The sequence below is a fragment of the Trichechus manatus genome, unplaced genomic scaffold (assembly GCF_000243295.1).
Source record: "Trichechus manatus latirostris isolate Lorelei unplaced genomic scaffold, TriManLat1.0 scaffold00193, whole genome shotgun sequence".
NCBI classification, from domain to species: Eukaryota; Metazoa; Chordata; class Mammalia; order Sirenia; family Trichechidae; genus Trichechus; species Trichechus manatus.
In genome coordinates, this window is record NW_004444129.1 from 858,491 (window position 1) to 870,821 (window position 12,331).

The 12,331-nt window shown below is 41.6% G+C and overlaps 1 protein-coding gene across 1 annotated transcript in view; it reads left to right on the top strand.

Moving 5' to 3' along the window:
• The first annotated feature begins 710 nt into the window (after positions 1–710).
• Positions 711–12,331, top strand: part of CDH2 (cadherin 2) — a 262,696-nt gene continuing 251,075 nt past the window's right edge. The window contains exon 1 of the mRNA XM_004387755.3: positions 711–843. Within this exon, the coding sequence (XP_004387812.1) occupies positions 784–843 (60 nt within the window). The 5' untranslated portion in view covers positions 711–783. The remainder of the gene's footprint in view (positions 844–12,331) is intronic.

Consider the following 12,331-nt stretch of genomic DNA (forward strand, 5'->3'; position numbering starts at 1 on the left):
GGCAGCAGCTGCACGGGACCGAGCCACGGCGGCAGGGGCCGCGCCAGCCCCTCGTCTCATCCCCGCGTAGCCAAGGCCAGAGAACAGTGTCCAACTCGCCGGGCGACGGGAAAGGGGAGCCGAGAAGCGGCCCTCAGCCCCCAGGCAGCTGCGACGCCTGGTAGCAGGACTGCTGCTTTTTGTAGGCGCTTCGCGCACAGCCCGCGGTGCTCTTCCCGGTGTCTTCATTGCGCCCAGCGGCCCTGGAAAGGGAACCCGGAGGAAGCACAACCACGAGCCCGAAACCTCGCGTTGCGGAGTTCCTGGGGAGCGCCAACCGCTTTGCTTCCACCTCCGCACACTACACGGGCCAAGGTCCCCGCCGCCAGCATCCCTCGCGGCTTCCGCCGTGCTCCGGGCCGGAGCTGAGCCGCCTGTGCTGCCATCACCCTCACGCACGCACATACACACACACACACACACACACACACACACACACACACACACACAAACAACACTCCCCCACACGCACGCACGCCCTTCTCTCCCGCCCCCTCCCCAGCTCCTTGATCTCTCGGTCTGTTTTATTACTCCTGGTGCGAGTCCCGCGGACTCCGCGGCCCGCTATTTGTCATCAGCTCTCTCTCCATTGGCGGGGAGAGGAGAGCAGCGGAGAAGGGGGTGGGGTGGGAGGGGAAGGGAAGGGGTGGAAACTGCCTGGAACCCTCTCCGCGCGACTGTTGGTGCTGCCGCTGCCTCCGCTGCCGCCGCCTCCGGCTCCTTGCTCGGCCCCTCTCCGCCTCCATGTGCCGGATAGTGAGAGCGCCGCGGGCCCTGCTGCCACTGCTGGCGGCCCTGCTCCAGGTACGCGGCGGCCCCGCGGGCCGGGCCACGGGCGGGGTGGGGCGGGAGGCGCCGGGTCCCTTTGTTCCCCGGGCCGGGCTGCGCACTCGGGAAGGGAGGTGCCGCACCTCGCGGCCCGGAGTTGCGCAGGCACAAGCCTCGGCCGGGGCACAGGGGCAGGGCTGGAGGGGCCAGCAGGTCTTCCGCGCTTCTTCTGTTGGGGCCTGAGGGGGCCAATCGCAGGGCACCCGCTGAGCCTCCTTGGGGCTGGGGGAGCTCGCGGGTGGGCTGCCGAAGGGTGAGGCGGAATATATTACAGGTTTTGCAGTTTTCTGTGCTTCTCACCCCCTGCATCGCACTTTGCTTTTTCTTTTTTTTTTTTTAATTTCTGGAGGCGTAAGTCTCGAGTTTGCGGTAGAAATTCTCACTCTGGTGTGTTAGTTACGGGTATTGCCTCCACCCCACCCCACCCCACCCCACCCCGGTAGCGCGCGCCTCCCGGTGCCCAAGGGCTCCACGGTCCTATTGTCTTTATCCCAGCCCAGAGTTGCTTCCTATTCTTGCTCTCTCGTCCAAACAATGTTCTCTGTCAGTCCTACCTGGAAAGAAAACCTCGCCCCCTAGTCCGGAGAGGTCCCTGTCAGCAGGCACCTCGCACCCAGCCCCTGGCTCCGCACGCCCTCATTCCCCCCGGGCGGGGAGAAGTTCCGTTACTCGAGTATCATTCCTCTCCCTCCCCCAAGCTCGCACTGACCCGTGTGCGGCCCGGAGGTGCCTTGGCCAGGAGCCTTCCTCACTTTTTACACCCTCGGGAGAAAGCTCCCAGCCTTTCCATTTTATCACTGCTAGACTCTACTCCGCGGAAGGAAGCACCTGCTCCAGGCAAGGCAGGTCGCGGGTTCCCTCCTTGGTTCCCTCTTCTGTCCGCGCTACCGGTCTCTATCCCGGCCAGCTGCCCAAGTTTTCCGCGGCGAACGGCCCGAGGATGCCATGCGGCCCCTCCTGGGCGGCCAGCCGGGTTCCGGGAGGCTATGCCGCACATAAACCGTGACCCTCGCATTGGGCGGGTGCCATACCCGGACCTGGAATTTGCTCCCGCCTGAGGTGCGGGTCAGCGGCGGCTGCGGGTGAGGGGCGTGTCCGCGTTCGCCTCGGGGCACGGCCGCTGGGTAAATTCGCCCGAGCGGTGGGTGGGGGAGACCAGCGGGTGAGAGCCCCACAAAGTGCCGGCAAGGCTCAGAACTGCTGTGGCGCCGGGGGCGGCCCGGGCGGGGACAGATGGTGCGGATCGCCGTCTCTGTAGTCTTCACGGGTCAGGAGGTGCGCTCCGGCCCCTGGGGGAGTGGTGGCTGCGGGCGCCGGGACGGGCCGGGTCGGCGCCCGCGGTCTTTTGCGCGTTCTCCCGCTGCCCTCTAGAGGGGTGTGGGCTGCGGCCGCGCTGAGCCCTGTCCATGGTGCGCCATGGTGCGGCGCGCCCGGCCATGTTCTGCCTGCCCCGCTCCGCGCTCTCCTCCGGGTCGCGCTATCACACTTTCAGGTTCTCTCCCAGTCACTGGCTCCTTGGCAGCCCAGTCCCGTCGTTCCTTTCTCCTTTCTTGGGGCTCCTTTTGTTCTTTCTTCTCCTGCTGATATTTCGCCCTCCCCTTTCCCCACTCACCAGTCTTTCCTAAGCTCCTTCTGACTGCGATTTCAGAACTATTAAACTAGACATTTTTGTCCTCTGCAGTTTTGGGGAGTGGGTGGAATTTCTTCTAACTTGGAGCAGACCTGCCAGTCCCTTGCTAACAAAAGTACCTCCTGTTATAAAACCGCCCTTTATTCTTGGAGCGCACACTCCTCATTCTTTCATCTCCTGTCACTTCTTTTATTGTTTTTTCTTTAAAAATGGGGTTTATTAAAGAGGTTAAGCTGAAGGGAGAGAAGCAAAAAGCGCGACTTTAAGTATTTGAAGTTAAGACAAACTTATGAATTCTCTGCACACCAGAGTTTTCTTTCATTTTTGGTAGCGAAGGAGATGTCAAAGATCAAAATAGATCAAAAAACCTTATTTTTAAAAACAATATTCTTGGACATCATTGGGTGGTCTTATTTACAAACCACTTAGTAAATCTTCGGAATCTGAATCCAGCAGTAGGTGGTCATTTTCACTATCTTTTGTATCTGAAAGTGAGTTTTAATTAAACACTATGCAAAGGAGTTAGAACAGGAGACATTAGTTGGTCATTCATACCGTGGGAGACAGCCTAATTGTGTCATGACTAGATCAGTTTCGTTTCCACCCTTAGTCATCTGCCTTGAAGTCAGTTGTGAATTTTATGTCATTTCTTTTTTTCCTTAGCATTTCTCATAATACCACTTGTAAAAGTCAAATAATGTGCTTATCTTTTCAATTATATGTGCTTTGTTGGTTTCTTCTATGCCAATTTTTGCCATTTATAAACCTTCATGAAAAAAGAAAACTTTGTCCTCAAGTTATTTGGCAGTCTTCTGATTTCTCGATTGTAAGTCAAGCAGTAACACTGAGTGATTTGGAAGGTCATCAAGAGTGGAAGCAGAGCAGTTTATGCAACAAGAGTTTTAGGGTCAAGTGCTCCATGTGGATTGTACAACTGAGATTAGAAATGTCTTTGTGCTAATGGTCTGCTTTGCACACCAGAACAGCAGAGATCTATCTGCAAGGTGAAAGTGGCCTCTCTGCAGTCAGTCATCTGCTACTGAAACTCTAGCTGTTTCAGACCAGACTCAGCCAGCTAAGAGTTTTAGAAGAGAGAATGTGTAGGTTATTAGTGTAGATACAGAGCAACCCTATTTTTTCTAAACAGTTAAAAAAGAGTGGGTGAACATTAAGAAAGGGCTTTATATTGTCATTGATTAACTGAAGTGTCCGCATTCCTTGTTTTATTTTGAGAGATTCTTTATTAGTTTACTCTGCTGTTAAGTATTAGTAGGAGTCGACTCCATGGCAGTGGGTTTTTCTTTTTCTTTTTGATTTTTATGCTGTTAACTAGAGTTACATAATTGTAGTTAATTTTGCATATTTTATGATACTCAGCTTCAAAATTTTCTTCATTTGTGGTCATTTTAATTTTAGGCATTAGTACACTTTGCAAAAAAAAAAATTCAAAATTTGAGCATTAAACTTCACCGATCGAGGAACAAAATGTTTAAATTACAAAGTTGTGATGAGCTTTCCCTTTAAATTATAGAAGTGACTTTGAAATCCTAAAATAGGTTTATCTTTAGGGAAAGAAAGATCAATTTTACTTTTACTACCTACCCAGTAATTATAGATTAGAAACCTATTTTGTTTTGCTAGTTCACATTTTAATTGCATAACTTCATGTTCTGATTTAAATACACACGTGTTGGGTTATGAAGCATCAAGGACATTAATATTCATAAAAATTCTAGATTCTTAGTCTTATCACATAGGCCTTGCTTTCAACCCTGGATGAGGGCATTCAAAGAAAAAGTATATAAGTGGTACATGTTTTTCCTCTGTTAAGTATAAAGTTTAAAGAGAATAATTGAACACATGAAATGTACATGACAAGGAGCTTTACTTCAGGATGTAGAAAGTCTAGAGGACAACAATCATCTTATGTGTACAGCACCTCTACGTACATTTTTGCAGTGTTCATTTGATTTTCCCGTGTCTTTTTAAGTTCTTGGAGAAGCAATGAGAATTAGCTTAGATAGTTGGTGTGCAGTGTTTCTTTTACTTGTTGGGTGTAGTTACGCATACCTTTGTTCTTATCTTGTAACACGTGGTCATTACTAAAAGGTGCTGCATTGCAAATGTGCTAGGAGTGATTTGAAAAATAATAATTTCTGTATCCTACAATGTTTTTGTTGGATATATTTTAAAAGACTCTGCACACACGCACACACGTATATATTGAAGTCTCGGTTACAAGTTCTGAATTTATGTGCAGTGTACTTTTTGACTTTCATACCTTCATCCACGTCTGCCTCTGGCCTTCTAAACGTTTGGACTGAGATTTTGACAGGAAATTCTTTTTAAATTGTTGTTATTTTTTCATGAAGAGACTAAAGCCTTCCTGGAACAGATTATTTTGGTGACATTATATTGCATCAGAGTGTCCTTAATTTCCTTTTTCATTAAAAGTCTTCAATTCTTAAATCTGTTACCGTGCCTCATTAAGCTTTAGGGTTATTAATCGGGAAATGTCAAGACTTAAAGCAACGTTTAATCTTGCTTTAAAATGCCTTTTTTTTTTTTTTTTTTTGAATCCTAAGTGACCAAATTTCCATCCTGTTTTCAAGAGGATATTCTCCAGTTAGAAGAGTAATTTTTAAGGAAAAATCAGAGCTGTTAGTTTAAGAAATGTAGTGTTTGTGTATACACTCTACCATTTTGCTCAAGTTAACATTATTCAAATTTGTTCTTTTGGCTCAAATACAAAAAGTAATCAAGTTTAAGCACTGCAAAGACTTGGCGGTGATTTTTATCAGCCATTTTTAAGTATGATAGATTTGGAATTTGCATTGTGTCATTTGAATAAGTATTTCATATCTGCTATCAGTACACCTTCTACCCACCCACTGCTGTTAAGTCGATTCCGACTCATAGCGACCCTGTAGGACAGAATAGAACGGCCCCATAGAGTTTCCAAGGCTATGAATCTTTATAAAGCAGACTGCCACGTCTCTCTCCCACGGAGCGGCTCGTGGGTTCGAACCACGAGCCTGTTGGTTAGCAGCTGAGTGCTTTAACCACTGTGCAACCAGGGCTTCTGTACACCTTTTAGACTTTAAGTGTTTACAAGTTGACTTTAGAGCTATAAGTTGAATCCTTATGCTTCATATTTCTTTTTTTCTACTGAAACCTTTAATTTTTCAACTAATTATTTATTAGTTAATACGAGCAGGTGCTGGTCTTTGTATTTAACTATATGTAGGTAAGTTTTAATTAAAACAACCATACTCATGCCAAGGAATAGATATAGATATACAGATTAATGTTTTAATGGGAGTTATATCTTCTCCAGATTTAAAGTGATGGGTTTAAAGTAGGCAGAAGGTCAGTTCAGAAGCTAAATGGGACTTTTTGAAATACTTGGACTGAAAGGTTATGGTTTGTGTTATTATAGAGTTTTTTAAAGAAAAAAATAGGTTATACATAAATTCTCTTAAGTTTTTATTTGTTACTCCCTTGATGCTGCTGCCCTTGGGTTGCGAATATATATACATACACACATATATATATATTTATACTTACACATATATATGTTAAGGACTGTCTACAAATATGTCTCTTTCACCATTCACTACAGTTTGACATGATGTGTCAGTAAATAGTTCATTGATCACTTTGTGTTTGTCATCCAGAGGGTTTTGTTCTGTGCAGATGAAGTGCCCTTGCGAAGTGTCAAGGGCAAAAGCTAGTGTCACGGGCAGGAAGTCTGAGGTTCTAATCTGGTCCAGATGTAGTCTATTCTCTTAAACTCACATGACCTCATTTTCCTCAACAGTAAAATCTTTGCCCTGGTTGGATTAGTTGCTCTCTAAGGGACTTTTCAGTTCTGTGATTCTTGAGGCTGGTTAAATTTATTTCAAATATGTCTCCTTTCTCTTTATGTTCAAAAACATTGAATGGCTTTAATTTTCAACCTAAAAATGTAAGGATTTTCAGGTGTCCAGGGTAGTAGTATGTGACTTCTGAGGCTTTAATAACGATAGTTTATTATATATGATAGGTTAGAAGTCATCTGTATTTCTTCTGTGCTTGACTTTTGAACTTAATTTTTCTTCCTTGGCTGTGCCTCCTTTTACCACTAAAAGTAAACTTTTTTTTTGTTGTTGTTAAGCTTAAAAGAAAGTAAGCATAATATTACTGAGAATAAAAGTCATTCATTTTATTACTTTTACACTCTCATGTTTTTTTGAGAGAGAGAATATAGCCTCCATGTGGACTTTGAATTGAGCGATATGGGTCAGCATGAAAAATACAGCCCTTTGACCTAGCAAGTCTTCTAGTTATTTTTCTATAGATATGTCTGTATTCATGATGTACACATGCTATATATATAAGGATATTCACTCATCGAAGCATTGTTTATCATTACAAACGATTGGAATAAACAGAAAGTCCATTATTAAGAACTAATTAAATAAATTCTGGTGTAAAGTGCAGCCAGATTTAAGAATCCCTAGTGTGTGAGCAGAGCCTTGGTGGCTCAGTGGTTAAGAGCTATGGCTGCTAAACAAAAGGTTGGCAGTTTGAATCCACCAGCCACTCCTTGGAAACCCTACGGGGCAGTTCTGCTTTATCCTGTGGAGTTGGAATCCACTCGATGGGAATGGTTTTTTTCTGGTTTACTGTGTGGAACAAAACATATTAGTTCTACTAGTTATGGTTCAAGAAAATAATTTCTAAACTATCTCATGTTACTGGGATAGTCTTGCACATAGAAAAGCAGAGAAGTGCTGACAAAAATAATCAGATTTCAAAGCTTTTAAATGAAGATAAATTAGATTAAATGGAAGAATAGAAGATCAAGGAGAGTAAAGATGAAGACCAACTAAACTAACACAAAACAACCTAAAGTTATGCAGGCTGAGTATAAGTAGGTTCAAAGGAAGAGTGGCTAAAATAATGAGGAGCTAAATAATGGATGCATTTCCGTGTTGACATCATGGAGGATGATCACATTGTGCTGAGTTATCTGTGCTTGAGAGATTATAATTGTTAAACTGTTGCGGTATTTCATACATTCTCTTGACTAATTTTTCAGCTGTTATTGAAAGTGTTGTGTGAAAATGGACGTTACTAGTATGTAGAACTTGAGGTACAGAAGAATATTTAGTATGGGAATCAGGTATTCTGGTCTAGTGCCTTGATTAGGTAAACAGTTTAGTTGGGTTTTTCCCAAGTAGCATTGGGAGAATTAATCGTGTAATGCTTTTAAAGCAGCTTGAGCCATTTAAAAGAAGGTGCTATTATAAATGCAATATGGCATTCATAATAGGGTAAGTTGGAGAGGTGCTTGATCCACAATCTTTTGTTAAGGTTTTCTTTCACAAAATACGCCTACCTATAAAAGAAAGAGAAACCAAGGAAAGAATAGAGGTAAGAAAGACTGGTTTTCCTACTTAAAAAAATAAAGACTAGAGTAACAGTAGTTATACTCCATTATACATTGTAATTTTAATATTGGTTCTTGGTTAAATTTACTTTACCATCATAATATAAAACTTTCATACCCAGTTTTCTGCCGTTCTGATAATGTTACAGGTAAATTAAGGAATTATATCCTTTAAAAAAAAAAGGTACATAATTGGGAATCTTTATTAATTCCAGGACTTTCTAGAGCCACAAATGTAAAATGACTCATTATTAAAAAAATTTTTAATCGACTTTCTTCTGTTGCACTAAATACTGAACATTTGTGTTACTATTTTCAGTAAGAATTATAAGGATCACCCTTTTCACTTTTTTATATCCACAGTTTTAAACATTTCACAATTTATCTAATTTCCAGTTATTGTCAGTAGGTCATTCATATAACTTCGAACAGCATATGTAACAGAGAACATTGGTGAAACTTTAGATATTTGTTGCCACTTCTTCAAATCTTCTTTTCAAACTAATGCTGTGTAATATTGAACAAAAGGTAAGAATTAAATATTTATAATTTCAAAGGAAGGAAACTAACGTTTGGGTGGTCACTGTGTGCCAGGCACTACTCTAGGAGCTTTTTGTGTTTAGTTCATTATTTCTGTAACCCTGTTAGGTAGGTGATTTTATCCCCATTTTAGATATGGTAAAACTGGAACTCAGACATTTTGAGTACTCTGAGAGTTCAGACTAAAACCATATCTGTTAGAATAAAATCAAACTTGATGGACTTTCCCCTGTCCACAGGGCTGCTACCCATTTAATATGATACTTGTTCTTGTTAAGTGCAGTTTTGCACTCAAAGTGACCACAAGTGACAGTAGAACTGCTTCATAGGGCTTTCTAGGCTGTAATCTTTACTGAGGCAGATTGCTGGGTCTTTCTCCAGCACAGCCACAGGTAGGTTTGAATTTCCAACCTTTTGGTTAGCCCCTGAGCAGATAAACTGTTGTGCCACCAGCGCTCCTTAATATGATACTTAGGAGTGAATATCTCATTAGAGAGGAATTTCAATTCCTCTCTATTGAGCGGATACGGTTTTTTTTTTTTTTGCAGTTTTGAGTTTCGCAGCTTTGAGTTACCCTGTCTCTTTAATCCTGGCCTTAAATATTTTGCTTGATTTTGGTATCTGAAGCCAAAATTTAGTGCTTGGTTAGTTTAGGAATTTTATTCATTTTTTGGTATATTCTCTTGGAGAAAGAAGAAAAAAATCATGGGGGAAATTCATTATCAATTTTATAATTCTTAATATTTTCTTGGTCACCAAATAATACGCTAATTAAGTGCTTCAAAAAACAATTTTTTTGTGACTCCTGGAACTTAAAATGCTTCCTAAAAGGCTGGACACTCTCACGTTAAGCATGTTTTTTGAAATTGTGTTTTTCCATGTTCTTTAATGTCTGTGTAAATTCAAGAGATTTCATCACTAAATTTTGAAATGTTTTAATGGCGCATTTCCATTTGAATAGATGGAATTTTTTCTCCCACGAATGAATTTAGTTGGCATCTTTTGAAAAATACATGTCCACATCTCGATAGGACCTACTACAAACAGGTTCTGGTGAATATTTGGTAGAGTAACTGAATACAGACAACGATTTGTTTGCTGCTGAGAAAACCTAGAACTATTTTGTTTGTAACGTGACCTATTGTCAGTGGGTGGGTACACTTGGCTTGACTGCAATCTTAAACAAAATGTCTGTTAGTTGATTGGGGGGCTATTAAATGAGCTCTGAAATGAATGACTAAAAACTGTTCATTTTATTAAGTTTAAAGGGGATTTAATCCACTCTCTCTGCTTAACATAAATCTTTAATAAACTAGAGACTGTGACCTCTTTAGTTTTTTTTTCTTCTTTTTGTTGTTTTAATTGGTTAACAGAAAGGTTCAAAGTCTGAAGTGCATTCTTTATGGCTTGCTGGTCTAGTAAATAAAGAAAAGTGTGCTTTGTGCGGCCCAAATATTAGCCTTTTGCAGCTCCTTTGGCACTTACCCCCAGTAGAGTCTATCTGATGACAACATCTCTAAGGTCAGGTTCTAATGTCCTGCTTCCCCATATTATCTTTCAGGGAAATCAAAATTCAAATCATACATATGCACACACACACACACACACACACACACACACACACACTTTATAGAAATACCAAATGCATACAGGAAGGTGTACATATAAGTGGATAGCATGCTGAATTTTCATAAATTGAACATTGTATGTAATCAGTCATCACTCAGATCAAGATACAGCCTCACCAGCACCCCAAGAGCACCCCCTTCCCAATCTTTAGCCACTCCCTCAGTGGTAACCACTTACTTGCCTCCTCTCCGCATAGATTAGTTTCGCTTATTTTTTTGTGTTTTGTGTAAGCAAATTCACACAGTCTGTTGCCCTTTGTGTCTGGCATCTTCCATTCAGTTTGTCAAATTATCCATATATTTGTGTCATGTATATTTTTAACAGTCACAAAATTTGGAAAGACACGTGGGTACTCTGGAGCCATTTGGGAGGTTAAAGAAGTTGAAAATTGGTAACAAAGGGCAGATTGATTGTTTCACTGCATTTAAAGGTCACTTGTATGTGTACGACGTTAAGCCTTGAAATGCTTTTTGTGGACGTTTCCTACTCAGATATCTTTCTTGGTAGTTCTGGTAATGTTGGCAATATTGTTTCAGCCAGACAGCAAAAGACATTTGAAATTTAGTAAGTTACAACCTCTCTTGCTCTTACCTTCTTCAGAAGGACCAGGGAGGCCAAGAACTCAATGTCTTTTTGACCTGAAGTTTTCAAGCAGAAGGTTTGGGCACTAACAGACTCTAATCTTTTCAGTGGTGCTTCTTATAATACCTTCTCTGAGCGTATCAGTGACCCATTTCTCAATAAGGCCCTACCAAGATTTATTTTTAGTTTAAAAAAGGTTAAACTGAGGGATTATAATGTGGAAAAGCTAGTTTTCTCTCTGTTGAGTGTACAGTTGACCCTCGTGTGAGTGTGTAGCTTTTTGAAGCTCTGGGAGGTTGCCATGAGGGATGCAAAGTGCCCATACTTGTCCCAAGATCTTGACTCCAGAGGCCCTTTGTTCCCATTTATAATGGCTGTTTAGTAGCTGTAGCTTGTAGATGGAGAATTCCATGCGCACCGATGAGGAATAGGAGACAAGTCTTGCAGGTAATTGCATACCTGGGACTTGGTGCTTCAGGGCTCCTCTAGTCTATTTATGTTCTTACACGCGTGGACTTTATCTTACAATATTTTTAAAAAGTTGTGCTCTTTGTGTGGCCTTAGCCTATTAATATGCATTTTACTTGCTTTCACCCTATGCTTTTTTTTTCTGAAAGAATAATTGCTTGCATGCAGTGTTTGTATTTTTAGTATTAAATTTTATTTACAGTTCTGTCTTTTGTATTTGACAGATAACTAAGAACATTTGGGGAGAATATCTTTTACCTGCTTACCTATTGCTGTCACATTGATTCCAACTCCTAGCAACCCTGTAGGACAGCGTAGAACTGCCCGATAGGGTTGCCAAGGCTGTTACCTTTACGGAAGCCAACTGCCACATCTTTCTGCCACAGAGCGGCTGGTGGGTTTGAACCACCGACTTTTGGTTAGCAGTGGAGCACTTAACCACTGCTCTACCAGGGCTCCTTTAGAAGATCATAACCACTGATTTAATTTACAAATTGATTTAGAGTTAAAGTACCTCGTAAATGAAAACGAGTTTAATTCATGATTGGGTTTATGGTCTTCCCTTTATTTGAGGCTGTCTTGATGGAGCTGTTTTAAAGAGGAATAGTGATACGTTTAAACATAGATAACAGTGGGTTATGCAGCAGATCACTGAATATAAACATAAAAACATTTTGGAAAACAGTGAGGTTGCTTTTTTTTTTTTAGTATTTGCCTATGTAATGGATGTTGTCCTGGTTCTAATTCCTTATTTTCCTAAGTGTTGGTTTTTTATAATTAAGAAATGTAGATGTGTGTCTATAATGCTCTTCTTTGGTTGGTGAATGGAGATATGAATTGAGACCTGTCTACCTCCAAAGACAGTTTTGCAGGCTTTCTACTGTATCAAATTTTACTTAATCTCTTTGTATTTTCGCATTTATTTTATCTTAAATTTATTTTTGTATGTGGTGTGAGGTAGGGGAACTTGCTTTATTTTCTCCCCCTAGATTTTATATAGATAGCATACACTCACACAATTACACATGAAATAAAATTTCTTTTTTATGATCTGAAGGGCTTTCTGTAGATATTTGAATCAATTTATTTTTTCTCTCTTCAGTAAACTGAATTATTTATTAGCCTAGAGAGGCAGTGTACGTAGTGGTTAAAAATGGGAACCCTGGAGCCTTTGTGTCTGG